Source organism: Raphanus sativus, chromosome 8 (genome assembly GCF_000801105.2).
Source record: "Raphanus sativus cultivar WK10039 chromosome 8, ASM80110v3, whole genome shotgun sequence".
NCBI lineage: Eukaryota > Viridiplantae > Streptophyta > Magnoliopsida > Brassicales > Brassicaceae > Raphanus > Raphanus sativus.
The window spans coordinates 2,585,152-2,609,772 of NC_079518.1; the positions used below are offsets into that span (position 1 = coordinate 2,585,152).

Consider the following 24,621-nt stretch of genomic DNA (forward strand, 5'->3'; position numbering starts at 1 on the left):
ACAGTAAAACCATAAATTCATCTTTATTTGTATACTTAACTTTTTTTTCTTGTCACGGTATACTTAACTAGAACAATGTTCTAGAGACATAGATGTTGGTAAGTATCAACTTCCTTAATCTATGTTTTGGTCATTTAAGTATTTCAAAGTTACAAAGTTTAGAGATTCGCCAGCATGAGTGTTGTGGCGCAATCTAATCCTTCTTAGTTTTCCATCGCTGACAGGCTTGAATAGGCGTGGGTGTTCAGCATCCACAAACTCACTTGGAGGTTCAACAACTCTATCCGTTGGTGCTAGCAGGAAACATGAGATTGTAATCCTCGTTTTCGCTTCTTTGCATTGAACTCTATGCTTCACATTACACAACCTCCCATTGCTCCATATCTATCAAGAAAGACATCATGTTTAGCAACGACCCAGTTTTCAAAGTTCCGAAAACTATATTAGTGATGATATCGTTTTCACCTTAGCCATGTCACCAAGGTTGACAGTAAGCGTGTTTGGCGACGTGTTTATGGGGATATAGTTCCCTGAAGAAGGGTCTACGACTTCAAGTCCACCAACATCGTCATCACCTTGAAGAACGGTTAGGAATCCAGGATCCGTGTGTAATATCAAACCATTTCTACCGATTGTTTCCGGTTTAAAATGGTATTTACTAATCCGAAATTGGCACGGCCATTTTTGGCATAAATCAGTTCCAGCTAATCCATAACTCTCGACTAATCTCCTTGCTAAGTCCTTTGCAAGGCCACCAATAGCTTTGCCATACTTTACCAAGATCTCCCTGCAACGGAAAAAATTAACAACAATATATAAGACGTAAGCTAAATTACCATATGCAAGTAAAACATTGGCTTATGGCCCTCAAAATTTTAATAAATAATTTAAGTAACCATAAATTTCTAAATTTGTAAAAGAAAAAAAGTTTTCTTAAAATTCTTACTAAATTATTTATAGTTTCTAAAATCTCAAGGTGGGATTGCTTGGAGAGATAGAAAAAGAAGAAAGAAACCTTTGATCAGCAGAGGCCTCAAGTAGGTCACAAAAAGTATTGGCCGCCAGTGGTGAGGCCATGTCAAAAACACCAAATGATTCATAAAGAGGATTTAACTCAATGATAGGCTTGTAACCACTTCCTAGTATTACATCGGTGTTTCTCATTTTCATCTCAACTGGACGTTCATGGAGGTCAGTAACAGTTTTCTTCATCTTAGCCATCAAAGAAAAAGGAACTCCATGGTTTGTCACCTTGAAACATCCCCATCTCTCACTCGCTTCACGGATTTTCTGATTCAACAACTTATCTGGAGTCTCGTGCAAGTCTAAAGTAGGAATGACTTCGTTGAGCCCCTCCATTCTGAATATTTTTTTTTCTTTTCTCTATGTTTTCAAGACAACCCCTTGTCCCAAGTTTATACAGAAGACCTTCCTTCAAAAGAATGATGTAGCTAGTGATGTACATGATTTGCCTTTATCAGCAAAAATATCTTCTGTCTGATCATTGTTCTAATACATCTAATTATTGAGGTAGCTGGATTGGATTGGACAACCACTTTTACTTTTAAAAGTATTTTTTCTAAAGTAATCATGCTTTAATTATAAAGATCAAGACTTTTGTTTTGATACGTCATGGTTGCTTCCTCTGGACTTCCACTGATGAGTCAGATAGATAGCTACTACAAGGAGCATTCTCGTTGCTATGGTACAATGTTGAAGAACCATGCCTTTAACTCCACTACAATAATACCGTTGCATCTTTATATCTTCATATGATAAGATGTTCTTTAGTCATCTTCTTTAGGCTACATCAATTTTTGCCTAAGAATTATTCTCTATGTATTGTTGGGTTTGTGAAAGCCCATGTCCAACTCTATTTATCCGATTAGTACGATATTGTCCACTTTGGGCCTTAATGGCAAGCCTTCATGGATTTACTTTTGGTTTCCATCCTAAAAGGCCTCGTACTAATTAGAGTTGGACTTCTCTTTATATATTAGACACTCTTTGTCTAATTCTCCAATGTGGGACTTAGTTTGATATCTCACATTCTCCCCCTCAAACTAAGGATCACATTCATCTCCCGTCCCGCAACTGATTTTCAGGATCGTCTTGACTTGATCTATGCCACACACACCTCTTATCATTCCTAACTCATAGGATATACCCGTTCACCACTCGAAGGGTATTTAGGTCTTCATGCATATTTCTCGTCAACCGCTCTGATACTAATTGTTGGGTTTGTGAAAGCCCATGTCCAACTCTATTTATCCGATTAGTATGATATTGTCCACTTTGGACCTTAATGGCAAGCCTTCATGGATTTACTTTTGGTTTCCATTGCCTCGTATTAATTAGAGTTGGACTTCTCTTTATATATTAGACACTCTTTGTCTAATTCTCCAATGTGGGACTTAGTTTGATATCTCATATGTATCAGTTATCTTTGTTGATGTATGGACGGTCACACTTTTTAAAAGTATTTTTCCTTTCCTTAATGTATATATGGGTTAATATGTCGCATTCTAAAGTTAACTTATCTAATCAGGAAAATTAGAATATGATATATTTAGTTCACAAAGAGATTTTACAAGTAAAGTAATGCATTAAACTAGATTCTGTTATATATAAACAGACTCTGATGCTAATTTTGCAGTAAATTTGAAGATAAAGATTCAAGCATTACCGTGTAGATCTCTTTACCTTCACTAATCACCTCTTTTGATGGTCACAAGTTTCCTTATCTAATCAGAAAGAAGTAGAATATGATTTTGCTTTACACAAAATACAATCCAAAGATGCATTGAACCTTGTATCAGTTGAGATGTGACATAAAAAAATGGTCGAATCAAGCAAGAAGCTCTAATAAAGAATGTTGATACGTTGTTGTAGTGTGAATGACTGAGTTTTGGATGGGAAACAGAATACTTCCTCTGGTCTCTTTGTTTCTCCAATACTCTCTTGACAGAGAGAAAGAATCATACTGACTGACCAACGAAAGGATACAAGTCATCTCTTCAGCTGATGCTTCATGGTTGCTTCCTCTAGACATTCCATTGATGGGTCAGATAGATAGCTACAACAAGGGACTATTCTCGTTGTTATGGGTACAACATGCCATTAACTCTTCCACTACAATACCAGTCTATTGGAGTAGTAGTCCATTACATAAGATTTAGAGAAGTATTGCATCCACAAAGAAAAAGATCTCAATTGTAACAATTATTTGTGACAAGTCTGCAACCTCTATTTCTCAATCTTAGTGGAACTTATACATAACAGGAATACTAAAATTTTCTGCAACCATTTTTAACCTTGCTTTTCACGTCATTTAAAATCTGTCATTCATCATTCATAGGTTATAAGCTTGAGAGCTTCTCCATCATGAATCTTCGTAGTCGTTCTAATATTCCGTATCCCGTCGTGACTAATAGCCTTGTATAGACGGGGATGTTGGGCATCCACGAACTCACTAGGCGGCTCCAAATCTGTATCAATCGGTCCTAACAAAAAAGAAGCGATAGAAAACCTCTTCGTCGCTTCGTTGCATTGCACTCTGTGCTTCACGTTGCACAATCTCCCATTGCTCCATATCGTAGCCATGTCGCCGAGGTTGATAGCCAAAGTGTTCGGCAACGGGCTAATGGGAAAAAACGTTCCCGAAGAATGGTCCATAGCTTCGAGCCCACCGACGTTTTCGTCGTCTTGAAGAATCGTCAAGAAGCCTGAATCGGTGTGTAACTGGACACCGAGTTTCCCGACCGTTTCTGGTTGGAAATGATACTTGTTGATCCGGAACTGGCTCGGCCATCCTTCGAAGAAGTTTGTATCAGCTAAGCCGTAGCTCTCGGCTAATCTCCTTGCTAGATCCTTTGCAAGTCCATCGATAGCTTTCGCATATTTTACCATTATGTCCCTGCACCAATACTATTAACTCAAATGTTTCACCAACTAAAGAAACAAGAGAAAGGAGAGAGAGACCTTTGATCCGCAGAAGCCTCGAGCTGGTCACAAAAAGTGTTAACTGCTTGAGGAGAAGCCATGTCGTAGAGACCCAACGCTTCGTAATAAGGATTGATCTCGTTAGGAGCTCTGTAACCACTCCCTAGTAACACGTCTGTGTTACGCACTTTCACCTCGTGCGGACGTTCGAAGAGATCAATAACGGTCTTCTTCATGTCAGACATCAAAGACAGTGGAACTCCATGGTTGATCGCTCTGAAACATCCCCATCTCTCGCTCGCTTCGCGGATTTTCTGGTTCAGGATCTTGTCTGAAACCTCCCCCAAGTCTATCGTCGGGATAATAACAACTCCGTTGGTTTTCGCCATTATCTTTTCAATGGAGAGGTTTACACAAATCTAAAGCCCAGCGTTATATAATAAAGAAAATATTAGTTTCACTTTCAGACCAAAGACAACAACACTCTCTGGTCTAATCGCTAAAAGTTGTCTGAAATTGAAAAAGAAGTTCAACGAATCAGAAGTTAAAGTTTTAAACTTTATAATCTGAAATTGATTTAATGATCTAAAACGTGACGATTCCGACAGCTAAAGTAAGTCTAAAAAGTGAAAAGAAGACCTCATTCATGCCATTTAACTTCTTCTAGATAAACATCAGTTGCGTCTAAACTTAAGAAACTCCACTTTATCTAGGCTGAAATAAACAAAGATGATTGATATTTCTCCTAATTTATTCTGATTACGCAAAATCAATTACGTCTCAAATTCAAGAGTTACGTCTAAATTTGACTTTCTTCTTTATCTACTAACTACTCAAAGATTCTTTCAGAAATTAAAAAAGAGGTGTGTACCTTTTGTGTTACGTGAATCTCTCTCGAGAGAGAGATAGAGAAGACGAAGGAGCTGATGGAGTGAGAAAGGTAAATGGAAGTCGAAGACTGCAATAATCGAAGTTGGAAGTAATTTTGGATCTGCACAGACTTTTCTACTGACACATATATAAAGAAGAAGAAAAGTATGAGACGTTCATATATTTGCGCAACGATTTCCACGCGCACAAGACAACGAAAAACGTTTTCCACGCGCTAAATTTCTAGTTTTTTTTAGAGCATCTCCAACCCTACTCTATTTCTCACACTAAACTCTATTATAGAATAAAATCTTCTCTAACCCCACTCTATATTTGGAATAGTGAAACTTTTTTATTTATATAAAATCTACTCTATTTTAGAGTGACACTATTTTAGAGTGAAATCTACTCTAAAATAGTATAAACCATTGGAAATGGTCTTAGGAAAAAATAAAAAAAAAGTAATCCAAAATCTAGATTTTTTAGAGCACCTGATTTTTTTTTAGAGCACCTGCAACGCTGGTTGTTAGAGAATCCTTAGCATTAATACCTATGCTAAATGGATTAAAAAAATATTAAAACAATTCCTGTAGCTAAAGAAAAATCCTTTATTAAGGGAATTAAGGATTTGATCCTCAATGCGGTGGCAATTCAATTTTGTTCCCTTTCGTTCTTCTTTTCTGATTTGTATCATCATCTTTTCTTCAGTTTCCGTATCATCATCATCTTCTTCTTCAATTTTTGTTCCTTTTTTTTCTGATTCGGGCTCTTGATTTTGACAGGAGATAAGAGCACCGGGAGACGCGGCGGTTGTGAATCCAGTTGATCCGGAGATAAGAGCACCGGAGCACTCTGTTTTAACATAAAGTCGGTAACTTTTAATCAATCGTTGAATTGAGATTCTGTTGGTTCCAATCAGCTCAAGGAGTTAAGTTTGGAAGAATTTCCTATGCGTGCTATAGTGCTTAGAGGAGGGTAACTAATATCTTCTTCTGTGTTTTCCTCTTGATGTACCTACCTAGCATGTTTCCAATTCCTATCCTTCGTATAAAGTTCTCATCTTTCTTCACTGATTTTCTGTATATCGTCAAGTTTAAGTTTCGTTTTTTTTTTTTTTTTGGGCAAACAAGTTTCGTTCTTTCTGTATCGTGGTTTCTTCATTGAAATGGTTTCAGGAATGGTTGATATATATTAAGAGAAAAAAGAGATTTGTTTTCCTGCCTATGAATTAGAATACCTGGTTTGTGAATTATGCGATGATGCAGATGATCTACATTTAGGTTTATCCCTTTTTGCATCTGGTATTGAAAAACGATATGTTCTTGGTGATTCTGTGGTCAAGGTTTCCCCCCCCCCCCCATAAATGTTGTTTTGAAAATTTCAAAGCAGAGTTCGTTCTCTTTAAGCATCATGAAACTTCTGATCCCTTGTTCTTTATAGGACTCTGTTTGATGGTTGCTAGATTTTCAGAAGAGCAATGAGTCATTCTGCATCCAGCTCAGGTACCTGCTGCTATAACTGATGTTGATGAGAGGTACGAGTTGCGTGGAAATGTTCAGCTTGAAGTTGTGGCTACTGAATCTTCACCACGAGATGATACTCTTCCGGAAACAGCCAGAAAAGGTATCCTCTGTCTGTCTATAAAAGATTGGAGCATAGTTATGGCTTGGGTGAGAAATCTGTGGGAAGTTATCTGTTGTTTAATTGAATCTAGTTATGCTCTCATAATGTAATTGTAATTCTTGTGTAGAAACTGAGATGGGTGAGAAATCTGTGGGAAGAGTAAACGTTGAAACGGATAATTTGGACAGTAGCAGTGGCTTGGCAACCAAATCAGATACAGAGAAGAGATCAGAAGATGACATCAATCGTGGTAACTGGTAACCCTTTTGCTGAAGCAAGTCAGAAAGGTAATAATACCTTAACGTTCACAGCTCTTTTCTGTTATGAATTCATAATGTTATTTCTGATTCTGTGTAGATAAAATTGGAACAGATGATGTGGTGAGCCATCATTTGGACACTAACATTGGGCTAACAGCCAGACCAGATACAAAAAAAAGAAGAGTTCAGAAGATGACACAAATCAAACTTCTGCTACTGCAAAGCGTGTTGATACTACACCTGCTGCATCTCTTCCAATCTCTAGAGGAGACAATCAGAAATGTTACTGAATCTACTAGTTATCCTTTATGTTTGGTTTGTTTTATAGCAAAGAAAAGTGTCACAAAACATAAACACATTTGATCATATTGCTAATTCTTTTTATTCCTAAGGATTCAAATATAAAAAACATCATTGGACATTCTTTTTAGATTAAAATCCTTAACTATTCTAAAAAACAAAAAAAATAGTTTAATAATCTTAAGGACTCCAATGCTGGTAACACGAGATTTACATCTTTTTACTCATTTCGTTTCATATTTTATAATAAGTGTAGCTTAAAGTATTTACACACAAATTAAACAAATTATTAATTTTTTGTTTTACCCCTATTTAATATAAATTTTTGTTTGATTTAATTTATTAATTAATTAAAAATAAGAATAAAAGTTGGAAACTTCAACTAATATTTGCATTGGAAATTTAAAATGATACTTATAATAAAACAAAATTTAAAAGTTAAAATAAAACTTAATATAAAACAGATGGAGTATTCCTAGTAAATAAATCTACATAAAATTGAATAATATTCCATTTAAATTATCTCATTAAACCAATATCAAACAAGAGGACATGCAAATTAAAACACATTATACTGAGTTTCTTAGAACACCGGATACTCTTCTTAATTTCATCTCATAAATCTTTGTTACTAAAGAGATTTTGGTTACGGTGTTACAGTTTCTTAGCAATCTTGTCGACATTTGCATATGTGTTTCTTCCGACCCAAGATGACAGTGGGATGATCAAAACATTCGCAACGTATTTTTTTTTCTGGAAATAGTGCTTTCTTTTGCAGGGCGTTTACGCAGTTATTGCGTCCGTCGTTGCCACATTTTCCGGGTAATTGATCTGTAAAGTCACACACAACCCCAGCTTCCAACTCTATTGTTTTATATATACCAAACTCGCAAGAATGTGTTAGATATGAGGAAATAAATTTAGGAAGATAATTGATAATGCAACAAGATTAAAATTACCTTTCGTATTGTGTAGAATAAGGAACATCAGAACACACGAAACCATATGCAAAGTAGCAGATCTCATGTTCAAAGAAATGTTAAAATATTGTTTTTATGAGTTGCATAAACTGCTAGTTTGTTTAACTCTCGTAAAAATAAAAAACAAATCTTTTGTCAACACTGCTACTAACACTTGCAAATTAATGTATATTCAAGATAGGATAAAAATAGGAGTTCAAATTTAATCAAATTAAATTATTTGAGAAAGGAAAATATCAGAAATGGAAGGTGGAGCCAAGTCCACTGGATCGGCAAGATAGCGATTTAGTTGTACAAAAATATTAGTTCTCAAAAAAAAGTTGTGCAAAATATAAATATTGAAATAGTATAATTGTTAACAAAAAATTATGGATATAGTGAAATAGACGAAGTTTGTTAAGGGTTTTTTTCATTTTTCTACTTTATTCACTTATAATTTTAGTTGGAACGGCGAAAGGTAAAAATCATAAGTATACAGGGCCATAGCTTTAGGGCATGGATTTATGATTATGAAGGGAAAATTCCATAATTATCCAACAAAGAGACCATATGATCTCTAAGGCTAACCATTCCTTTTGAACAAGCTTTTTAGCTATCTATTTGGTGACCATTTATGTCTACATTGCTAAAGCTTTGAGAGACACGAAATCATCAGTTATAAGTTTATAACTATAAGTTATAACTTATACCCACAATCTCGTCCATTATTAATCAAATAATCCCTTTTTCTCTAGACAAAGCTTTTGTCGTTGATCCTAAGAAATCAGATCAAACATTTCTCCTCTAATTTCGTTTATCTTCATTTCTCAATGTTCTAATCTGTGGCAATGTATGTCGATTGTAGAGTGTTTTCTTGTTTTGAAGCAAGCGTACGTACGTATGCCATTGGAACTTTTGATTAAATGTTGTTTACGGTTGAAATGGAATTGCATTTTATATATATCGTTAATATTTTTGAACATGGTATAGTTTGAGAAGGTCCTGCTTATGCCGTCCAAGTTTACTAAGAAGATCAAGTTACTCCATATGGAAAGAAATAATACGCTTTATTCATACATACAAAGCTTAATCAGATTGGCTTTTGTAAATGTATGAATCAGAAGCAGACCGGTCCATGCAAACATACACTACTACGTACTACGATTGGCTTAAAACGGATCTTACTGGTACTCAATCTAAGGAGCTCGCTTATCCGTTATACACTTATGCCTCCAAACTCTATAGGAGATGTTATACGATGTTACATCATCGTTTATAAAAGAGAAACTAAACTATCGTACAGAAATAAGTCAAATTCGGTTAAGAAGGGTAAACAAACCGACCGGTTCTAGAGGTAGCTCCATTTTCTGACGCCACTAAATGTTGTTCCTTAAGAGTTAGGAGTTTCATGAATCTTATATTGCATCAGAATATAACTGATGTATAATTTAATTAGAAACATCCTATTAAACCAAAGTTTTTTCTGGCTGACCAAAAAAAAGTTTTTTTTATTTTATTTAAATTTAGATAAAGTAACATGAAACATTACATTTTAGAGTCCGCGTGAATTTGGACTCAGGAAAAGAAGATAAACTTAGAAAAGATTCCAAAACAAGAGATAACGTTGTTTGAAAGCCACATTCAAAGAAAGATACAATTAAAACTTCGCAAACTGGAGTTTAGACGGACATCTTCCTCTAGGGAAAATTGGACATTCAATAAACTCAGTTCCTGATGTATCGACGCAGATGTAGATTTGGTGAAGCTGGTCGTTGCGCTCGGGATCTTTGTTACATTCAATCCCTGGAGTAAACCCAATCGCATCTGTTATCGCGTTTTTGATCTTTTCAAGATCATAGAATTTATCATCTGGTTTGATTCCTGTAATTACCACACAAAATAAAAGTCATTGAGTTTATATATATTTATGAACAATATTAAAGAGATATTTATGAATAATATATATATATATTTATGAATAATATAATACATTGATTAGAGTGAGCTTATATATATACCGGAGTTTGTGAGGGCTTCAAGGAGATTGGCTCTGTCTCTGAGTTTAAGAGCATTTTCGAAGTAGTCATGCTGGTCCATTGCTGATTGAGAACATGTACCATGTTTTTCCCACTCGTGCGTCCAAAACTTGAACCCTTCGTTGCTCGGACACGCTAATGTTGGCCACGTCTTTTTCAAACTACTTACCAGATCCGTTATCTATATTCATTGATCATATACGTAAAATAAATTTTAGAAATCATTGTTATGTAAACAAAAGGGGAATATTACCATGTTTGTTTACCTGAGATTTATCAAATTTACTGTCGGGATCACAGTTTGATGGATATGAACCATCATTGTAATTAGGCCAAAGACCGTGGATGCCAAAATCTGCCGCAGGTTTACCTGATGTTGGATAGCAACAACTACGTTTTGTATCACAATAGGCTCCTGGCCACTGCATATGATACACACAAAAAAACGTTATTCACGTTGACTATCGAAAATAACGATAAAATGATAGCTGAAGTAGGTTGGATCAGGTAGAGACCTGAAGAACTAAGTAGAAGAAATCAAAGTCTTCTTGGTCTTGGGAATATGAAATGAAAAGACCCTGAAACATCAAAAGCTTGAGGATAAACCAGCCCTTTGGTCCCATTTTTTTTTGTTGTTCTCTTCGTTTCTGCAATGCATAATTAAGACATGTCGCCTTCAAATTTATATTAAAACACAGATCTAACCTCTCTTAACACCGTTTCGATTAATTAGTTGTTTATTACTACTACTACTAGCATGTTTTCGTGATAAGTTAATAAAGACTTAATATAATATGGAACCAATTTATCATAATAATCAAAAATAATTGTCAGCCATCCCCATTGATTAATAAAGACTCGCAAGACATCTTTGATTCTATTTCCAGGGGATATCCATTTCTAATATTCTTAACCAACTAGAAATATTGAGAAGGAATAATATACGTACACGTTACAACATGTGAACATGTAAACCAGGTTCAAACTATTAAGACATATATAGCCAACTAGTGTACAAACTAACATTTAACTATTACGCTAATGAACGCTTTGCGAGAAAGGGTCAACGACTCAAATGTAGAGATCACTGATTGTTAAGAATCTGTCCACGATTAGCATTAAACACGGTATACATTAACCTTCGATCTTATCTCTTCACGTTATATTAACCCAAATAAAAACAAGCAACATCACTAAGAAGTGGACATAGAAAATTAATCAATAATAGAGAGAAGGTACGAGGAATGATAATGCGCAAGCACGACTAACCCCCCTAAAATGCTACCCCCCTAAAATGCTACTGGCCGATCTAGTCGTAGTGAATAAATATAGTTACGAGTTTTTTTCTTTATTCGACAAATAAAACAAAAGACAATAAATATAGTTGATCATGTTTAGAAGTAACTAAATTTTAATTTGGTATAAAAATGATACTGGCCCATGGTCATATTTTAAATATATTAATTACATCAAGTTTTGAATTATTTGGTACTAAGATGATCGATCACGTAATGAAGCATTCTCATGTTAACTGCGAACAGAGACGAGACAGCAAAGCTAGCTTCCCTGCAATAGTTCCTTGATGTCATACCCTTGGACCTTAAAAACAAACAAAACTTATGTTAAGAGTTAATCTGTACTTTTAACATTGTAGTATAGTGATCATAGCAATGAGTTTCATACCTGAAGAAAGGTGAGCAGCAAAATAACTCCAGAGTTCCAGAGACCGTGTATAACCATCGGGGTAATGAGGTTGCGGGTTTGAGCATAAGTCAATCCCAAAACCGATCCTAAACCAGATGAAAACAGAGGCATATATATATATAAGTGGTTTATAAACATTAGAAGATTATTTGTTTTCACTATGTTTTTTTCTTTACCAAGTATAAACAACTGTGGGAATTCACCGGGTGTGAGGTGGGCAAGAGCAAACGCAGCTGAGCTGATGATGATCGCTATTGGGGTTGGGACCCTTAAAATGCGGAACAAAACATACATGTAGTTAGCTTCTTTGTTCAAAAGCAAGTGAGAAAAAGAAGACAAAAGACCTTTTACCATTTGGTAAGAGAGACCATGAAGAATCCGCGGAACACGGTCTCCTCAAGAAGCGGAGCAAGGATTCCAGTTATCCCCACTAAGCTCAAGGTGCTGCACAATCATTTATGATAAAAATCTAGTATTGATGATGCACAATAGCAGTTTCTATTTTCTTTGCGTAGATAGATACCTTATGTTTGAGGATCCAATTAATGGGAGAAGCTGCATCAAAGAGTCTACCTGAAAACATCATTACTAGCTCAGCCACATTACTATTTATCCAAAAGGAAAGAAAACATTAAATATAATAGTGAAAGTCTCCTAACCTCCCTTTCGGGTGTCTCTGTGCTGAATAAGGATAAAGCAACACCTGTTAACGCAATACCACCAACAGCAGCAGCCAGACCTATTCCACCCCACACGAGCCATCCCTTTTGCAAGTTGAATGGCTGTTTCAAATCTAAAGATTGAACAAAAAGATCAAAGTCCAAATAAAAGAGCAAGACAGAACTGATTGAAAAAAATAAAAATAAATAAAGTACCATAGCGCAAAATGTCTTCAGGAAGTGGCTCAGAGGTTTTGGCAACGGTGAATATTACAGCAAGTATCACTGCAGTTGTTATGCTGCCAAAGTAGTTAAGATCAAAAGTTAATTAAGATTAACCATTCAATAACAACTCAGTTGTTATTAACAGAGTACTAGAGCTAAAAGACTGAGGCTATGTAACTAGAATACCCTTGATCCAGGAATAAAATCTCTGCCTTTTCGTCCAAGCTAAGCTTCTCAGCGTCGATTCCCAAATACGGTAAGGCTGCCATCTCAGTTAATCCTGTCAAAACAAAACTGCCTGGGAACAAAATATTAAATCTCACTCCATCACATTTTATTATTTTTATTCTAAAGCAGTTTCTTAATGTGTCATCATCAAACATCAAACCCTAATTTACCCTTTTAATGACCTAGAAAACAGAGAGTACCTTAATACACAAGCAAGCGAAGTTAACGAAACTGTCTGCCATCCCCATGGCACTTCCCATCTCTCAAGTATTGGCCACTCTAAGCTACCTCCCTGTAACTATCAAAGCAACCAACTTTTACAATATTTTATTTAAAAAGAAAAAAAGAAGGAAAATCGTACAACTTTTGTCGGAAACCAGACAGGAAGTGTCGGAGAAACTGCTACCTTTCCCTCTCCTCCAGTTTCTTTTCCAGAATTGAAAATGCAAGAGGATCTCCATTTCTTCCGAATAACCGTAGATAACCGTTGGCTAGCAAATCCCGGAGAAAACCGGTTCAAACCGCCGCGGTTATAAGTCTTCGGCGGAATTAAACTCCTGGAACCGGATATGCAGAGAAGAGACGGTGATTTAGATAGACACGAGATCATCTGCGAAACCATCTCAAACTGTTTGATCGAATAGTGTTTAGATTCCGACCAAAGCAACCAGAGTCCAGAGTATTATTAGTGTGAGGAAGAAGATAAGGTCCGACTAAACGGGTCGGGTAAAAAAAAACGTATCTACTTGCTGTAATCCGATGTCGTTTTAGGTGGGCTTAAGTCCATTTATCAATAAAGGCCCAAACCCCTCAACGACCAACTTCAAAAGGTCTGTCAGTGTGTAACAAAATAAATACAGCCCTCATGCTTTCTAGTTTCTAGTTAGTTTCTAATTTGTAATATTTTTTTGGTGTAGTTCTAATTTGTAATTTTGCTCCTTAGGAGAATGATATCATCAACTTACTTCTAAATTGATTTGCCTCTCTGTGCTCTGTTCATGTGTGGAGCCATTGGCTACCTCGTGGGGCTGGTAATAATATAATTAGGAAAAAGGAATTAACTCTTTTACATTTTATATGGGCCGTAACAAAGCTCATTTATATTTTATATGGGCTTTCTCTCTAGCCCAAGCTAACAACCTTTTAGTTGACCTAGCAAATATCACTCATATAAATTAAAGTCATTTTCTCTTAGTAGCCGCGTTTTCAGCCTGAGGAGTGAGGAGGGAAAGTAGAGACGTCACGCCATGGGAAGAAGTAAGTCTTCTCGATCTCTCTCATTTCTCCATGCTACGATTATTAGCTTTCTTCCGACACGAATTGATTGTTTAGTGTCCTGTAGTAATGTAGTTAACTGGAGCTGATTCATTTATTTGAACTATGTAAGCTGATTATATACGAATCGTTATTAGGACCGGCTAGGTGTTACCGTCAGATCAAGGGCAAACCCTACCCGAAGTCCCGCTACTGCCGTGGTGTCCCCGATCCCAAAATCAGGATCTACGATGTCGGCATGAAGAGGAAAGGCGTCGACGAGTTCCCTTTCTGCGTCCACCTCGTCTCATGGGAGAAGGAGAACGTCTCGAGCGAAGCTCTCGAGGCCGCGCGTATCGCTTGCAACAAGTACATGGTGAAATCCGCGGGAAAAGACGCGTTCCACCTGAGGATCAGGGTCCACCCGTTCCATGTCCTGAGGATCAACAAGATGCTTTCGTGCGCTGGAGCTGATAGGCTCCAGACCGGTATGAGAGGTGCTTTCGGGAAGGCCTTGGGGACTTGCGCTAGGGTTGCGATCGGGCAGGTGCTCTTGTCTGTGAGGTGTAAGGATGCTCATGGTCACCATGCTCAGGAGGCTCTGAGGAGGGCTAAGTTTAAGTTCCCTGGTCGTCAAAAGATCATCGTCAGCAGGAAATGGTATTTTATTAATTTTATAAATTGTTTTTTTTATTTGAGGATCGAATCCTTTCGCCGGCTCATCATGTTTTTTTTTTTTGCTTTTGTTTAGGGGTTTCACTAAGTTTAACAGAGCAGATTTTACGAAGTTGAGGCAAGAGAAGCGTGTTGTTCCTGATGGTGTTAATGCTAAGGTATTATCTCATTTGTATTATTACATCTTTGATTCTTGGGTTGTTGTAACGTCTTTTTTTGTTTATTGAGTTTGACAATGTCTTGGTTCATTTTGCAGTTCCTCTCATGCCATGGACCTTTGGCTAACCGTCAGCCCGGATGTGCATTTTTGCCAGCTACCTATTGAAGCTTCAGTGCTGAATTATATCTAGTCTAAAACCTTTTTTATATCTTTGAAGGTTTTGTCTTAAAGTTTTTAGTTCGGACACATTGAGTATTTTCTAAACCTTTGTGAAATAATGAGATTGTTCTTTCTATGGTTTGCAAGTTTTGTCGGTCTTCTCTGAGTTCGCATTGTTCCTTCTACTTTTTTTTTGTGCTACGCAGATCCTTCTACCAAAACTAGTGAAATCAAACGATAATATGAATGACAAACGTAGATAATTAAGAAAAAGATTACTATTCCCAAATGTTACTTGTACGTATAATAAAATTTTATTTCAACTAAAGTTTGTGATTATTGGTTGTTTACTTGTTTGTTTGAGGTGGACTGGATAGTAATCTAAAAACTATATTAGGCCTAATGTACATGTATTATAAAATTCGTTCACAGTATGAGCCCATTAAAATAGTAAAGGCCCATTAGCCTTGCTCGAACTTAACGATGTCGTATCTACTTACAAAATTGCGTTAGTTTCATTATTCTCTGAGAACTGAGAAGCAAATCGCAGCGGACGACGGTTCTCGGCGTGTATAGGCGTCGCGGTTTACTTTCTGTTAACGATCGGCTTCTCCTCGGTTACCTGATCACTCCCTCTGTCTACTCTCTCTATCTTCAATCATCAGTCCATCGCTGTCATCTCTCTTTCAAGCTTCTCTGAGTGCGAGTTGGTCAACAGCAGGTAAACTTCGATCCTTCGAAGTTCTTCTCTAGATCTATAGTTAGGATACGTCAAAATCGACGATCTGAAGTTCTTGAGGCAAATTTCAATCCGTCCTCGTTTAGTTTCGCTAGAGATTGTGTTCCGGAACTGAATCATGTGAAGCTAAATCGTTATGCGGTAGAAATCAAAAAGATGATATGCGTAGTATAGTATTCACGAATTTCGATTTCGTTTAGTTTCGTAAGCTTGATCACGAACTGAAGAATGATCAGTCTATCGAAGTCTAATTGAAGCTGAAACTATAAGGCTTTCGGTTTCTAAGAGACGAAGTTGCTATGCTTTGCAGGATACTGTAGCAATACTGAACAAGATGGATCATGAAAATGGATATGGTGTGGAAGTCACTGGGCTATCTCCAGCCGTTACTGAGAAAGATCTCATCGACTTCTTCTCCTTCTCTGGTGCAATCCAACATATTGATATTGTCAGGTGAGTTTTACTTCCAACAAAACTTGATATCACTCATTCCTTCTTTTTTTTTTTTCTCTGCACTGATTCAGAAGAATAAAAAACTCTGTTACGTTGTTAACGAGATAAGGTCGGGTGAGCAAGCGTGCACTGCGTATGTGATGTTCAAGGATTCTTACTCTCAGGAAACTGCCGTCTTACTCAGTGTAAAGTTTGTTGTTTGGATTTGATTCACTCTTTTTTTTTTATTGGAGTTCTCTTGAGAATCGAATCACTCGGTTCTTTGATTTTTAACTTCAGGGGGCAACCATATTGGAGCAGCGAGTTTGCATAACTCGTTGGGGACAGCATCACGAGGAGTTTGACTTCTGGAACGCCACTCAGCGGGGTTTTGTAGATGACACAAACTCACATGTATGAATCTCTCTCTTGCTTTTCTATCTTTCTACAAGCCACGGGATCGCAGTTTAGTTATGGTTCACTATAGTCTCCATGTTGTAAAGTTCGATCATAAGATGATTTTGTGTTTGGTTGCTTGATCTCATGTAGCCTCATCCCCAACGAGGCGAGTTCAACGCCGGAGAAGCAGTGACAAAAGCTCAAGAAGTGGTGAAGTCAATGCTAGCCACCGGATTCGTGCTGGGCAAAGACGCTTTAGCCAAAGCTAAAGGCTTTGACGAATCCCACGGTGTATCGGCTGCAGCAGCGGCTAGAGTATCTCAACTAGACCAGAGGATCGGTCTCACTGACAAAATATTTGCCGGAGTTGAAGCTGTCAGACTGACCGACCAGAAGTACCAGGTTTCAGACAAAGCAAAATCAGCCGTCTCTGCTACAGGAAGAACCGCGGCAGCAGCTGCAACTAGTGTTGTCAATAGCAGTTACTTCTCCAGCGGAGCTCTCTGGCTATCGGGTGCGTTAGAGCGTGCGGCTAAGGCTGCATCTGATCTTGGTAGCCGTGGCTCAAGGCAGTGATGTGAATAGATACGAACTGATCAGAATCATATACATGCATTTATAAAAAAAACTCCCGACTTCGTACTTGTGTGCACCACCATCCAATAATTAGTTTACCCAATGACCCCTGATTTGATTTGTATGCAAAAATGTTATAAGAAGGGTGAATCTCCTGACTTCAGAAGCGATCTACCTCAGAAGCATATAATTGATTTATCCTCTCTCGTGTACCGCAAGACTGTCTCTTTATCACAAGGAGCAACTAATTAGAAATAATCTAATTAGATAACTAATTTTGTTAACTTTGATAACCATCTTTAGTGGAAGCATGTCTATATACAAATAAAATGGTAACACTTTCCATGTTTTAAAATCCCTCCAATATTATTTTGTCCAAAACAATCGTAATACATATATACAAAGCGTCCAAATCACTATAAGAGTTTTGGAAACACAAAAGACATGAATGAAAGCTGTTGCTTAAAGGTGACATTATGAGAGTAGGAGAGAGTTACAAAGATAACAACTAACAAACTACTAGTCAGAAGTCCAGCTTTCCTCAACAACATCACGCACTCTTCTGTCGTACTCACGCTTGCTTTCGCTGTACATCCGAGCGGCTTCCGAGTTTGCAGAAGTATCCGTATTAGGGTCACAGAGCAACGACTGCGGATACCAAATAAAGATAGTCATTTAAAGCTCTAAGGGCACTAAAAGATGCAGGTAAGAGAAGGCATTTAGATATTAACCTGGATAGAGATAAGTATAGCACCAACATCATATACAGGGCTCCAGTCCTGGTTTTGCAGAATGTCCAAGCATATACGCCCATCTGCATAAACTGCAAAACATGTAGAGATGAATACATTAACGTGAGCCAAAAGCTAACAATCAACCCTCAACCAATGGGGAAGGCAAAGAGATTCGTTTTCTCTATGACTTACTATTTGGATGGAACATCCGTGACACAAAACGAACTTTTGGCGGCTTATTAGGATAATCTTCTGAGAACTGCAGTGAGAGTTTGAAAGTACCTAACAAGAGAATCATCAAAACCAAGAAAGAGTAATAAGAAAACCATTATAACGATTGATCCCAAGAGACGTGATCGTAGCAACATAACCTTACCTCCATCCCATGGGGAGTCATCAGGCCTACAAATCCACAAAACAAGAAGGGTTAAGTACGCAAAACTACAATTCAGTATCTATCTATGGTACTTGCTCCGTTACCCGAATATGACAGCATTCCAGCGCATGATATTGTTGTCTTGTGGAGATCCGCTTATTCCATCATATGGGTCTTGCTGCAACCTCTTGAAATCCGTCATCAACCTCTTTTTTGCTGGCGTCGACATCATCCTGGTGTTTATCATTCTGAGGTCCGAAAACTCCTACGACGTATATAGTAAGATCTTTGCTCCACTAAAGTACATATCTACGGCTGCGCAAAAAACCTAAATCCTAAAAAAAAACCTAAGTAAAAAAAAAAAAAAACCTAAATCCTAAGTCCTAACAACGAAACTGAACACAATCAAATCCTCATCTAAATTAATTAATTATTAAACGGGTTTCAAAATTTTGATATTTAAAAAAACAAAATTAAAGTCAATTCAAATCAAAATATTTAGGATATCTCAATGTATTCGAAATAGATTTATATTAAATATATCATAAATACATAAGATACTTTTAGTTTTTTTAAAACACTTAAAAATATAAACAAATAACCAAAAATAAATGTCTAAAATAACTAAAAAATACCCAAAATACCAAAATACTTAAAATATTTATTGATTTTTAATCCAAATATTTAAATTAAACCAATTTATATGTTAAATTTATTTATTTTGATATCTTTTATCCAAATTTATATGTAATATATTATTTTGTTTATAGATTTTAAGAAATTTATAGTATATAACGAACTTTAAAATTTTTAAAATTAATTTATTCAACACTGATGTGAATGGACCTACGAACTGATCAAAATCATATTCGTCTGTGAATATATATGACTAAGTGTTTTGCATGTATCTGCAGATTTAATAATTTACGGTCTTAATAATTTTTAAAAAATTGTAAATAAATATATTATCAATTCAAAATCTATTAAATTATCTTCATGCTTTTTAAATATATTTTATTACATAAAGAAACTTGAAAACATTCCTATATATACATGGACTTATATTTATGTTTAAAATATTACTTTTGGATAACATAATATAAAATCTGTTTAGATAATGATGATTCTAGAATTAATATAATTTTTTTTTAATTTATCAGTAAGTATATATTAAAAATATAATCTAATTATTTATTAAAGATAATAAAACTTCTAACATTATATTTTTAACGTGAAATTGGAAAAATCAATTCGTAAATAATAGTAAAAGTTGTTTTTGATTTTTTGCCAGTTTTTTCAGAAATTATCATAATGAGTAATTTTGGTTATGTTAAAAATTATCTTAAAAGATAGATGTTTCATTTCTATCTTATGGGATATACATGTTAAAATAAATCATGTTTAATATAATAAAACAAATATAATATAAACATATATAGTATTTCAATCTTACCAAAATAAATATAATATAAATTTAAGTATGATATTATCATTAGAATTTTTTAGTTATTCTGAAAATAATGATAAATTATCAGCTAAATTACTAAATCATTTATTAAGATTAATAATTAAGTATAAAATATGACTAAATATAAAATTACCTATTAAAATTATTAAAATCATGACAAATAAACAAAATTACTTAAAATATGGAAATATGAAAAATCTGCTGAATCATTAAAATTATTTATTAAAATTAACAATTAAGCATAAAATATAACATTAAATAATTAATTATCCAGTTACTGCTTATATATCTATCTTATTAAAACAGGAACATTACAATTTTTTCTATGTGGACTTTTAAAAGTGGACCTCATATATTTAAATTAAATATCTCATAGTCTAACTTTGCATTGATGTATTTCCTTAAATACAGTTCTTCTTTTTGTCTATATTCCATATATAATTTTTACATTTATTACATGTCGATTTAGATAAAATATATACTAAGAATACTAAAAATATTAATTGTACTATAATTACCTTATACAATTCATTTTAAATTGATCAGTATACTTTCATTGGCCATATTAATTTTATTAGTACTAATAACATTAGGTAGATAAGTCATAGACATATAACATATACATAAAGATATGATTATTCTTATAACTACGTTGGTCCTAATCTACTTTCTAAAACAAATAACACATAGCTTCATATATTATATAGAAAATAGTAATATTGTATAGTATTATACTTATACAATAATACTAAAAACAAACCAAACTGAAATATAATATATATCGAAAATACTTTGAACCATTACACACAAAATATATTAGACTTTAGAGATAAAATTCACTTTGAAATTACGTAATAATTATTTTAAAAAATTAAATTTCGTAATGTACAAAAAACATAAGTTTTATATAAAATTTTGTGTTACAATAAAAAAAACACAACTCGCGCTTGCAAAGTGTTATTTTTACATACGAAAGACAGTTTTGATATTGTTCTTTAAATAAAAAAATTGAATTATACAAACTCGATACTACATAAAACTAAACAATATATAATATATTTTAAAAATAAAACCCGTGCGGATGTGCATATGTTTATATAATATATAAATATATTATGTTACACATATTTTCATATAAATAATACCCCAATGTAAGTTTTGTATAATAAATATTGAAAATACAAAATATATAGCACTATATATATTAAATAATATAAAAATCTACTTTACGTTATCATAAAATTTAAAAATCAGATTTAGTAATTAAAACATTGCTTATTTAAACACATTAGTATACATTATTATTTATCAAATTTTTATATTAATACACATTGCGATCATATATAACATTTAGTAAAAACAAAGATAAAAAAGAAAATTGACTCCCGCTCGGTCGAGCGGGTCATGATCTAGTGTGTGTTTAAAATCTAATCAGAAGGGTAAAACAATCGTAATACATATATTACAAAAGAAGCTAGAATAATTCAGAAGGTTTGGTACAAAGATGTTTTAAAGAATGTTAGGTTTCATAGGAACATCAAAACATCCAATCACTAAAGATTTTGGAAACACAAAAGATACGAATGAAAAGATAAGAAAGCTAATGCTCATTTTTTTGTTGCTTAAAAGTGACGTTCTGAGAGTAGGAGAGAGTTACAAAGATTACAACAAACAACTACCAGTCAGAAGTCCAGCTTTCCTCAACAACACCACGCACTCTTCTGTTGTACTCACGCTTGCTTTCGCTGTACATCCGAGCAGCTTCAGAGTTTGCATAAGAATCCGTATTAGGGTCACAGAGCAACGACTGCGGATACCAAAGAAGAGAGTCATTTAAAGCTCTAAGGGAATCAAAAGATGCAGGTAGGAGGTATTTAGATATATTACCTGGATGGAGATAAGTATAGAAGCAACATCATATATAGGGAGCCACTGGTCTTGCAGAATGTCCAAGAAAATACTCCCATCTGCCAAAACTGCAAAACAGGTTTTAGAGAAGAATAACGTTAACTTGAGCCAAAAGCTAACAATCAACCAAAGGGGAAGGCAAAGAGATTTTTTTTCTCTATGTTAACTTACTATTTGGATGGAACATCCGTGACACAAAACGAACTCTTAGCGGCTTATTAGGATAATCTTCAGAGAACTGCAGTGAGAGTTTGAAAGTACCTGACAAGAGAGTAAGAGACTCAACCAAGAGCAATAAAAAAACCAACACATTTGCAACAGATCTCCGAAATTTTTGAAAAAAATTATAGACCTCCAAAATTACAAAAAAAAAAATTTACATAGATATTATCATACATCCCAAGAACAACATAACCTTACCTCCATCCCATGGGGTGTCATTAGGCCTACAAATCCAACAAAACAAGAAGGGTAAGTAGACAGAACTATTATTTATGGAGAGACTAAAAAACCAGTAGTATCTATGGTACTTGTTATGTTACCCAAATATGACAGCGTCCCAGTGCATGATATTATTGTCTCGCGGAGCACCGATCACTCCAGGAGGTGGGTCTTGCTGCAATCTCTTGAAATCCCTCATCAACCTCTTCCTTGCTGGCGTGGACATCCTCCCCTCTGACTTCATCATTCTGAGGTCTGAAAAACTTTTACGACTGTATATAGTACGATCTTTTGCTCCTCTTGACTGACTTGTATATATAAAAATATCCCTAAAGTCGTCGTGGGCTTTGCTTTTGAACTTTCAACGAAGCGCGTGTCTCCTTAACCGGATTAAACCGTTTGGGCGACGAACTATACCGTCAACCAATTAAGAAAAATAGTTGTAATTTTGAAAACTATGAAAATACCAATTTGACCTGACCGACTTTGTGACCAGTTCATACACAAAGAGAGCAAGAAACAGGTTCAAGGAAGATCATAAATCTCCACACACTAAAAGAGTTTTGAAAACACAAAAGACATGAATGGAAAAGATAAGTGAAAGTTTGTTGCTTTTAAAGGTGACATTTTGAGAGTAGGAGAGAGTTACAAAGATTACAACAAACAAACAACACAACTAGTCAGCAGTCCAGCTTTGCTCAACAACATCGCGCACTCTTCTGTTGTACTCACGCTTGCTTTCGCTGTACATCCGAGCGGCTTCCGAGTTTGCAGGAGAATTCGGATTAGGGTCACAGAGCAGCGACTGCAAATAACATAGAAGAAGAGTCATTTTCAAGCTCTACTAAGGGAATATTAAAGAAATGGCTGGTAGGGGAGGCATATTAGATATTTTTTACCTGGATGGAGGTAAGTATAGCAGCAACATCATATATAGGGCTCCACTGGTTTTGCAGAATGTCCAAGCAAATACTCCCATCTGCATAAACTGCAAAGCAGAGAATTGAGGCCAACAGCTAAACATCAACCAACCAAGTGGAAGAAGAAAAAAAGAGAGATAAGTCTCCTCAATAGCTTACTATTTGGATGAAACATCCGTGACACAAAACGAACTGTTGGAGGTTTATTAGGATAATCTTCAGAGAACTGCAGTGACAGTTTGAAAGTACCTAACAAGGGAGAGAATCAAAGCAAAAGCAATAAGAAAATCAACCAAAAGCAATAAGAAATAACTACTACAACGAGACGTGATCGTAGCAGCAACATAAGCTTACCTCCATCCCATGGTGTGTCATCAGGCCTGCGAATCCACAAAACAAGTACGTTAAGTACACAAAAAAAAAACTACAATTTTATGGAGAGACAAAAACAAGTAGTATCTATGATACCCGAATATGACAGCGTTCCAGAGCATGATGTTATTGTCTTGTGGAGCACCGCTGATACCAGCAGGTGGGTCTTGCTGCAACCTCTTGAAATCCCTCATCAACCTCTTCCTTGCTGGTGTCGACATCCTCCCTCTCTATCTAACCCTATCAAATGAAAACCCACATGTTAAAGTTACGACCTTTGTCAGATAGAAAACTTAGATTTAAATAATGTTCTGTAAATCATGGAACCTTCTACTAAATAAATATCTATTCACATAAACTGATGTTCCACAGTTTGAAAACTTCTGTGAATCTAAAACATGTTCACATGAACTGATGTTTCAGCAGGTTTTGGGTATGCTAACTAACATGTAACAGATTCGAATCAGCAAAGTTACGACCTTTGTAATCTAGGCATCTTAGAAGTAACATAAAAACTAAGACTTGAACCTAAAAAGCAGTTTAAAGTCGCATAATTCACAAGAACAGCTTAATCTACGGATCCAGTAAGTGTTTACAACGATGAGAGATGAAATGGATACCGTGAAAAAAACAGATCTTGTTGTTTGTTGAGTAATAATAAGCTGGCGATTAAAGGAAGAGGTTTTCAAGAGAACATCTGTGTGGAGGCGATGACCGACGGTGGGGGCCGGTTCTTGGGTTTCACCGTGCGATGAGAGAAAGAGAGAGAGAATGAATTGGTGGAACTCTTACGTATATAGTACGCAGTAATAAATGATCTTTGCTCTTCTGACATATCTTCAAAGTTGTCGGCTTTCCTTTTTTTTTTTTGGCCTTTCGACGAGCAAGCAGCTTCTAAACCGGAATTAACCGTTAGGGGACCGTCAACCAAAACGCTTAAACCCGAATAATATAATATTGTAGTTGCAATTTTATAAACTAAAAAATAGTACGAATTTGATTAACTGACCGACTTTGGAGAAAAATATTATTCAATTCGTTTTGTAACCAATATAAAAAATATTTATATGTACTTTAGGTTGAGAGGGTTGAATTGAACCGAAATAACTAATTGTACCATTAACCGGACAGAATCTAGAACCAAACCAAGTAAAGAGAGTGATGTCACCTAAAGAGAAAGACTTTCCGTGTTCTGCTGTGTT

General features: G+C 35.4%; 9 protein-coding genes and 1 long non-coding RNA gene across 17 annotated transcripts; 3 read left to right on the forward strand and 7 right to left on the reverse strand.

Moving 5' to 3' along the window:
* Window positions 1-4: 4 nt before the first annotated feature.
* On the reverse strand, window positions 5-1,442 carry LOC108823078 (2-oxoglutarate-dependent dioxygenase DAO). Its single transcript, XM_018596306.2, has 3 exons — window positions 1,016-1,442; window positions 466-787; window positions 5-384 (listed from the first exon to the last, which is right to left on the reverse strand). Exons 1-3 carry the CDS (start codon window positions 1,357-1,359, stop codon window positions 115-117), a joined length of 936 nt encoding a protein of 311 aa, XP_018451808.1. The 5' UTR covers window positions 1,360-1,442; the 3' UTR covers window positions 5-114.
* Window positions 1,443-3,127: 1,685 nt separating this feature from the next.
* On the reverse strand, window positions 3,128-4,970 carry LOC108822742 (2-oxoglutarate-dependent dioxygenase DAO). The gene is made up of 3 exons (XM_018595899.2): window positions 4,814-4,970; window positions 3,982-4,361; window positions 3,128-3,916 (listed from the first exon to the last, which is right to left on the reverse strand). Exons 2-3 carry the CDS (start codon window positions 4,329-4,331, stop codon window positions 3,349-3,351), a joined length of 918 nt encoding a protein of 305 aa, XP_018451401.1. The 5' UTR covers window positions 4,332-4,361; window positions 4,814-4,970; the 3' UTR covers window positions 3,128-3,348.
* A 379-nt stretch (window positions 4,971-5,349) lies between these two features.
* Window positions 5,350-7,116, forward strand: LOC130499152 (uncharacterized). 6 transcript variants are annotated; one of them, XR_008938012.1, is made up of 4 exons: window positions 5,350-5,499; window positions 5,595-6,435; window positions 6,563-6,722; window positions 6,793-7,116. It is a non-coding gene; the product is annotated as an uncharacterized LOC130499152 (long non-coding RNA). The 6 variants fall into 6 exon arrangements; XR_008938014.1 differs by having other exon boundaries at window positions 5,392-6,154; window positions 6,253-6,435; XR_008938015.1 differs by having other exon boundaries at window positions 5,393-6,154; window positions 6,275-6,435.
* A 2,315-nt stretch (window positions 7,117-9,431) lies between these two features.
* LOC108821372 (ribonuclease 3-like) lies at window positions 9,432-10,663 on the reverse strand. The gene is made up of 4 exons (XM_018594411.2): window positions 10,506-10,663; window positions 10,257-10,412; window positions 9,973-10,171; window positions 9,432-9,835 (listed from the first exon to the last, which is right to left on the reverse strand). The coding sequence occupies exons 1-4, from the start codon at window positions 10,611-10,613 to the stop codon at window positions 9,612-9,614; spliced, it is 687 nt and encodes a 228-aa protein (XP_018449913.2). The 5' UTR covers window positions 10,614-10,663; the 3' UTR covers window positions 9,432-9,611.
* Window positions 10,664-11,313: 650 nt separating this feature from the next.
* LOC108820836 (uncharacterized) lies at window positions 11,314-13,493 on the reverse strand. Of its 3 annotated transcripts, none has more exons than XM_018593852.2 (10): window positions 13,213-13,493; window positions 13,007-13,098; window positions 12,765-12,872; window positions 12,570-12,652; window positions 12,354-12,487; window positions 12,218-12,267; window positions 12,046-12,138; window positions 11,871-11,962; window positions 11,674-11,780; window positions 11,314-11,589 (listed from the first exon to the last, which is right to left on the reverse strand). In XM_018593852.2, the coding sequence occupies exons 1-10, from the start codon at window positions 13,426-13,428 to the stop codon at window positions 11,548-11,550; spliced, it is 1,017 nt and encodes a 338-aa protein (XP_018449354.1). In that variant the 5' UTR covers window positions 13,429-13,493; the 3' UTR covers window positions 11,314-11,547. The 3 variants fall into 3 exon arrangements, with proteins under 3 accessions (XP_018449354.1, XP_018449353.1, XP_018449355.1); XM_018593851.2 differs by having other exon boundaries at window positions 13,007-13,104; XM_018593853.2 differs by having other exon boundaries at window positions 12,765-12,876; window positions 13,007-13,104; window positions 13,213-13,236.
* A 478-nt stretch (window positions 13,494-13,971) lies between these two features.
* LOC108819225 (60S ribosomal protein L10-1) lies at window positions 13,972-15,190 on the forward strand. The gene is made up of 4 exons (XM_018592222.2): window positions 13,972-14,063; window positions 14,219-14,720; window positions 14,812-14,893; window positions 14,992-15,190. Exons 1-4 carry the CDS (start codon window positions 14,054-14,056, stop codon window positions 15,058-15,060), a joined length of 663 nt encoding a protein of 220 aa, XP_018447724.2. The 5' UTR covers window positions 13,972-14,053; the 3' UTR covers window positions 15,061-15,190.
* A 369-nt stretch (window positions 15,191-15,559) lies between these two features.
* On the forward strand, window positions 15,560-17,400 carry LOC108822537 (binding partner of ACD11 1-like). The gene is made up of 5 exons (XM_018595648.2): window positions 15,560-15,775; window positions 16,104-16,246; window positions 16,356-16,431; window positions 16,526-16,639; window positions 16,775-17,400. Exons 2-5 carry the CDS (start codon window positions 16,128-16,130, stop codon window positions 17,198-17,200), a joined length of 735 nt encoding a protein of 244 aa, XP_018451150.1. The 5' UTR covers window positions 15,560-15,775; window positions 16,104-16,127; the 3' UTR covers window positions 17,201-17,400.
* Window positions 17,401-17,545: 145 nt separating this feature from the next.
* Window positions 17,546-18,693, reverse strand: LOC108822540 (ubiquitin-conjugating enzyme E2 1-like). Its single transcript, XM_018595650.2, has 5 exons — window positions 18,415-18,693; window positions 18,311-18,336; window positions 18,127-18,216; window positions 17,932-18,023; window positions 17,546-17,848 (listed from the first exon to the last, which is right to left on the reverse strand). Exons 1-5 carry the CDS (start codon window positions 18,555-18,557, stop codon window positions 17,720-17,722), a joined length of 480 nt encoding a protein of 159 aa, XP_018451152.1. The 5' UTR covers window positions 18,558-18,693; the 3' UTR covers window positions 17,546-17,719.
* Window positions 18,694-21,216: 2,523 nt separating this feature from the next.
* On the reverse strand, window positions 21,217-22,517 carry LOC108822539 (ubiquitin-conjugating enzyme E2 1-like). Its single transcript, XM_018595649.2, has 5 exons — window positions 22,229-22,517; window positions 22,107-22,132; window positions 21,858-21,947; window positions 21,666-21,754; window positions 21,217-21,585 (listed from the first exon to the last, which is right to left on the reverse strand). The coding sequence occupies exons 1-5, from the start codon at window positions 22,372-22,374 to the stop codon at window positions 21,454-21,456; spliced, it is 483 nt and encodes a 160-aa protein (XP_018451151.1). The 5' UTR covers window positions 22,375-22,517; the 3' UTR covers window positions 21,217-21,453.
* A 127-nt stretch (window positions 22,518-22,644) lies between these two features.
* On the reverse strand, window positions 22,645-24,215 carry LOC108822541 (ubiquitin-conjugating enzyme E2 1). Its single transcript, XM_018595651.2, has 6 exons — window positions 24,040-24,215; window positions 23,516-23,659; window positions 23,402-23,427; window positions 23,207-23,296; window positions 23,027-23,115; window positions 22,645-22,932 (listed from the first exon to the last, which is right to left on the reverse strand). Exons 2-6 carry the CDS (start codon window positions 23,638-23,640, stop codon window positions 22,804-22,806), a joined length of 459 nt encoding a protein of 152 aa, XP_018451153.1. The 5' UTR covers window positions 23,641-23,659; window positions 24,040-24,215; the 3' UTR covers window positions 22,645-22,803.
* Window positions 24,216-24,621: the final 406 nt, after the last annotated feature.